Here is a 5,957-nt window from a genome sequence, read left to right as displayed (position 1 = left end):
TTACAAACACGCATACAACTCCCATCATCCCCGCGCCCCATAGAGAATCATTACAGCCACGCCTACAACCCCCATCCTGCCTCGCGCACCACAGCGCCCCTGTTACTCGCCTACAACTCCCGTAATGCCCCGCGCCTCCCATAGCCCATCACTGCATGCCCCGCCCCTCCCGCACTACAACTCCCGTGCTGGCCCGCGGCGCTTTTCCCGCGGTTTTTCGCTCTCCTCAGCGCCCCCTGGCCATGATGGCGGAGGCGCTGGAGCGGTGGCTCCGGGAGGAGATGGAGCTGCCGCCCTCCGCCATCCCCTCCCCGGCCGCGCTCCGCAGGTCGGGACCAGCCGGGGACCCCCATGGGGACCCCCCTGAGGCGGGGAGGGGCCGGGGGGTTTCGGGGTGCCGGGGGTGGAAACCCCCCGAGGGCTCCGTGAGGGGAGAGCGGGAATGTGGGGGGGGGGCTGAGGAGGTTTGGGGTCCCTTTGGAGGGTCCTGAGAGGTTTTGGGGAGTCCTGGGGGGATTTTGGGCTCCCTCTGGAGAGTACTGGGAGGTTTTGGGGTCCCTTTGGAGAGTACTGGGGAGGTTTTGGGGTTCCTTTAGAAGATCCTGGAAGGGTTTGGGGGTCCCCTTGGAGGATCCTGGAGGAATTTTGGGGGTCCTGAAGGGATTTTGTGGTCCCTATGAAACATCCTGGGGCGTTTTGGGGTCCCCTTGGAGGGTGCTGAGGGGGTTTTAGGGGTCCTGAGTGAATTTTGCTTCCTCTTGGAGGGTCCTGAGGGGGTTTAGGGGTGCTGGGGGGATTTTGGGTGGTCCTGTGTGAGATTTGGGGTCCTTTTGAGGGGTCCTTGGGGGATTTTGGGGTCCCTTTAGAGGGCCCTGGGTGGGTTTGGGGGTCCTGAGGTGGTTTTGTGGTCTCTTTGGAGGGTCCTGAGAGGTTTTGGGGAGTCCTGGGGGGATTTTGGGCTCCCTCTGGAGAGTTCTGGGGGGTTTTGGGGTCCCTTTGGAGGGTCCTGGGGATGCTTTTGGGGTCCTTTAGGAGGTCCTGGAGAATTTGGGGTCCCCTTGAAGGGTCCCTTGGGAGGTTTTGGGGGGTCCTGTGGGGATTTTGGGGTCCCTTTGGGGGGTCCTGAGGGGTCCTTTTGGGGTCCCTTTTAGGGCATCCTGAGTGGATTTGGGGGTTCCTGGGGGTGATTTTCGGGTTCCTGGGTGAATTTTATGGTCACCCCCAAATGTTGGGGTGCCCCAATTCCCTCCCCTGCAGGCTCTGCTCCGGCCCCGCAGCCCCCATTTGGGATTACGTCACCCGCCACGTCCGGAACCAGCGGTGAGGGGGGACCCCAACATTGGGGAGAGTGAAAAACCCCAAAAATTGAAAGGGGACCCCAAAATTTAAGGGGAAGGAGGGGGAGATGCTTTCCGGGCCTACAGCTCCCATCATCCCCCGCGCCCCACTGAGTTCCATTATAGCCAAGCCTACAACTCCCATCATGCTCCACGCCCCATTCAGTGTCATTATGGCCGGCATACAGCTCCCATCACGCCCTGCACCGCCCGTAGAGCATCATTGCAGGCCCCACCCCCCTGAACTACAGCTCCCATCATGCCCCGCGCCACTTTTCCCGCTCTTTTTCCCGGTTCTCCCCTCACAGAATTTTTGGGGTGTCCCCACAGGAACGTGAAGAAGATCCGAGGAAATCTGCGCTTGTATCCGAAATTTTGGGGGATCCTCAAAAATTTGGGGGTTCCTGGGATAGAAAATTCTGGAAACCCCAAAATCTGGGGTGGGGGTTCCCAAATTTGGGGGTTCAACCTTCAGTTGAAGGGGAGATTTTTGGGGGATCCCCAAATTGTTCCTTAACTCGGGGCTCAGGTACGGGCACCTGCAGGAGCTGGAGGTGAGGGTGACCCAAAACCTGAGGGGGAATTGGGGTCAGATTTGGGGTGGGGAACCCAAAATTTGGTGAGGTTCCCTCAGATTTGGGGACATTTTGGGGAAATTTTGGGATTTTTGGGGAATTTTCAGGAATTTTAAGGGATTTTTTTGGATTTTGGGGGATCTTTTTTGATTTTTGGAGGGGATTTGAGGGAATTTTGGGGGGTCCAGGGGAGTTTTGGAGCTTGAAATGGGATTTTTTTTGTGGGCAAAATGCAAAATTTTTGGAGAATGTTTTTGGGTTTGGTGGGAATTTTGGGAGGGATTTGGGGGGTTTGGGGCATTTAAAAGTGATTTTTCGGGGGATTTTTTGGGGAATTTTGAGGATTTTTTGCGGGACTTTTGGGATTTTTCAGGGGTTTTGGGGAATTTTGGAAATGACTTTGGGGAGTTTTTGGGATTTTTTGACAATCTCAGGGATATCTGGGTGAATTTTGGGGGGAATTCAGGCGGATTTGGGGTCCATTTTGAGCCTCATTTTTGTGGGATTTTGAGGGGTATTGGGAATTTTTGGGGAGAATTTTGGGTGATTTTTGGGGAGAATTTTGGGGGTTTTTTTGGGATTTTTAGGGGAATTTTGTGGATGTTTTCAGGAATTTTTTGGGGAATTTTTTTAGAATTTTTGGGGATTTTTGGATATTTGGGAATTTTCAGGTTTTTGGGAATTTTGAAAAAGATTTTGGGATTCTTTGACAATCTCAGGGCTACTTGAGGGGATTTTGGGGTGAATTTGGGAGGATTTAGGGTCAATTTTGAGCCTCATTTTTGTGGCATTTTGGGGTTTTTGGGAGTTTTTGGGGGAATTTTGTGGATTTTTTGGGGGGAATTTTGGTGGAAATTTTGGGGGGAATTTGAAGGATTTTTTGGGGGGGCAATTTTGGGGATTTTTTGGAGGATTTGGAGCCATTTTAACCCTCATTTGTGTGGAATTTGGGGGTTCTTTTGTGGGGTTTTCCCGTTAGTTTGGAAGTTTTGGGTATCATGAGGACGCGGGGCACAATCTCAGGGATTTTGGGGTGAATTTTGGGCAGATTTGGGTCCATTTTGAGCCTCATTTTTATTAAATTTTGGGGATTTTTGGGGGGCAATTTTTGGGAGATTTTTTCAGGGAGATTTGGGGGGGAATTTGGGGAATTTTGGGGATTTTTGGGGGAATTTTTGGGATTATTTTGGAGGGGAATTTTGGGTGAATTTGGACGGATTTGGGGGTCGATTTTGAGCCTCATTTTGGTTTTTTTGGTGGGATTTCCCCAAACTTTGGGAGTTTTGGGTATCATGAGAACCCTGGGCCCAATCTCAGGGATATTGGGGTGAATTTTGGGTGCATTTTGGGCTGAATTCGGGTGGATTTGGGTCCATTTTGAGCTTCATTTTTATAAAATCTTGGGGGTTTTGGGGGAATTTTGGGATTTTTTTTGAGCCTTGTTTTTATAAAATTTGTGGGGATTTTTGGGGGGAGTTTTGGGGGGAATTTTGGAGAGTTTTTGGTGATTTTTTTTCGGGGAATTTTGGGGTCAATTTTGTGCCTCATTTTTGCGGGATTTTGGGGTATTTTTTGTGGGATTTTTCTCGGTTTTTTTGTGAGCTTTGAGTGTTGTGAGAACCTAGGGCACAATCTCAGGGATGTTGGGGTGAATTTGGGCGGATTTGGGTCAATTTTGAACCTCATTTTTGGAGGTTTTCTCTTTTTTTGGGGGAGTTTTGGGTATCGTGAGGACGCTGGGCACAATCTCAGGGATATTGTGGTGAATTTTGAGGTGAATTTGGTCAGATTTGGGCCAATTTTAATCCTCATTTTTGTGGAATTTTGGGTTTTTTGTGGGATTTTGTCAATATTTTGAGAGTTTTGGGTATCGTGAGAACCCTGGGCACACTCCCAGGTACATTTGGGTGAATTTTGGCTGAATTCTGCCTGAATTGTGGCGCTTTTGGGCCCGTTTTGGCGCAGGCCGCTCCGGCTCGGCCGGGCCAGCAGGGGGCGCTGCGCGCGGCCGTGGAGCGGCTCCGGAAGGAGGTGCGGGACCTGGGGGACGCCATTGCGGACGCACAGGAAACAGCGCAGCGCCTCGGTGAGTCCGGCCGGAAACACAGCCCCCGCACAAAGGTTCCTACCCTCCAAACCTCCATTTCGGGGGCTCCCCACCCCCAAATTTTGGGGTCCGCGCCATTTCTGGGGTCTCATGATGCCCCTAAGTCCCAATTTTGGGGTCCTTACCAGAAATTTGGGATTCCTTGCCCACTCAAAACCCCAATTTTGCGGTCCCTGACCCTCCCCTAACCCCAAGTTTGGGGTCCCTGATGCTCCCAAACCCCAAATTTGGGGTCCCTGAACACCCCAGCCCCAAATTTGGGGTCCCTTTCCCCAATTTTAGGGTCCCAGCACCCCCAAAACCCCAACTTTGTGGTCCCATGTCCTCCTGGACCCCAATTTTGGGGTCCTTGAGCCACTAAAGCCCCAGTTTGGCATCTTCACCCTAAATTTTGGGGTCCCCTTTCCCAATTTTGGAGTCCCTGGACCCCCTCCCCCCCCCAACCCCAATTTTTGGCTCCTTACTGTATTTTGGGGTCTCTACCCCCAAATTTTGGGGTCCCCCTGATTTGCAGTGTCCCAGAACTCCCATAATCCCGATTTTGGGGTTCCTGACCCCCCCCAAACCCCAGTTTTCGAGACCCATCCCCAATTTTGGAGTCTCAGAAACCCCCAAACCCCAATTTTTCTCCAAGCCCTAAATTTACGGTCCCGTTCCCCCTTTTTGAGCTCCCAGGACCACCAAAACCCCAAATTTGGGGTCCCTGAACCCCCAAACCACAAATTTTGGGGTCCTTTCCCCATTTTTAGGGTCTCTGATCGAGGCCAAACCCCAATTCTGGGATCCCTGATGAACTCAAACCCCAACTTTGGGGTTCCATGTCCTCCTAGACCCCAATTTTGGGGTCCCCTTCCTCAATTTTGGGGTCCCTGATCCCCCTAAATCCCAATTTTTGGGTCCCCTTCCACAATTTTAGGGTCTCAGACCGCCCCCGGACTCCAATTTTGGGGTCCCTACCCCTAAATTTTGGGACCCCTTCCCCATTTTTAGGGTCCCAGACGCCCCCTAAACCCCAAATTTGGGGTCCCTGAACCCCCCAAACCTCAATTTTGCGGTCCCCATCCCCATTTTTAGGATCCCTGAGCCCCTCTAAACCCCAATTTTGAGATTTTCACCCTGAAATTTTGAGTTCCTCCCCCAATTTTGGGGTCCCGTGACCCCCCCAAATCCCAAATTTGGGATCCCTGAAGCCCCCAAACCCCAATTTTGGGGTCCCTTCCCCCATATTTTGGGTCCCAGGATCCCCCTAAACCCCAAATTTGGGATCCTCACCGCAATTTCGGGGTCCCTTCCCTCAGTTTCGGGCTCCCTGACCCCCCAAACCCCAAATTTGGGGGTTCTCACCCCAAACCTTTGGGGTCCCCGTTTCCCCCCCCAGACGCCTTGCTGGAGGAGGCGCAGAGCCGGCGGTGGGCGGAGCTTCAGCGAAGGGCGGAGCTTCGGCTGCTGGGGGCGGAGCTTCAGCGAGGGGCGGAGCTTCAGCGAGAGGCGGAGCTTCAGCGAGGGGCGGAGCCGGGCCCGGCTGGGCTGCGGGACGGCCACGAGGGGGCGCTGAGGGCAATCCATAAAAGGTAAAAGGGGCGGGGCCTGAAGGGGCAGGGTGGAAGGGGCGGGGCCTTGCAGTGTTTCCTTATATGGGCAGTGGGGGAATTTGGGGGATTTTTAGATTTTTTGGTCCCTGACTGAATTTTGGGTCCCTTCAGGGGATTTTGGGTGATTTTTGAGGGGATTTTGGAGGATTCTCTGGGACTTGGGAGGATTTTGAAGGGTTTTCAAGAGATTTTTTGTGTCTCTCGGGGATTGTGAGGAGATTTTGGGGCATTTTGAGGAGAATTAGGGGTCCCTAAAGCATTTTTTGAGGATTTTGGGTTCCTGAGGCAATTTTGAGACAATTTGAAGGATTTTGAGGGGATTTTGTATTCCTACTGGGATTTTGGG

At 52.6% G+C, this 5,957-nt stretch overlaps 1 protein-coding gene across 1 annotated transcript; it reads left to right on the top strand.

Annotated features, from left to right (window-relative positions):
* The first annotated feature begins 245 nt into the window (after positions 1 to 245).
* On the top strand, positions 246 to 5,594 carry LOC128948595 (HAUS augmin-like complex subunit 5). The gene is made up of 6 exons (XM_054293367.1): positions 246 to 328; positions 1,258 to 1,320; positions 1,668 to 1,700; positions 1,867 to 1,891; positions 3,878 to 3,998; positions 5,398 to 5,594. Exons 1-6 carry the CDS (start codon positions 246 to 248, stop codon positions 5,592 to 5,594), a joined length of 522 nt encoding a protein of 173 aa, XP_054149342.1.
* The last annotated feature ends 363 nt before the right edge of the window (positions 5,595 to 5,957 follow it).

The sequence above is a fragment of the Melozone crissalis genome, unplaced genomic scaffold, assembly GCF_028551555.1.
Source record: "Melozone crissalis strain CALT ecotype California unplaced genomic scaffold, PUWL_Pcris_2 ptg000139l_1, whole genome shotgun sequence".
In the NCBI taxonomy this organism is placed as follows: Eukaryota; Metazoa; Chordata; class Aves; order Passeriformes; family Passerellidae; genus Melozone; species Melozone crissalis.
This window is presented reverse-complemented; position numbering and strand designations above follow the sequence as displayed.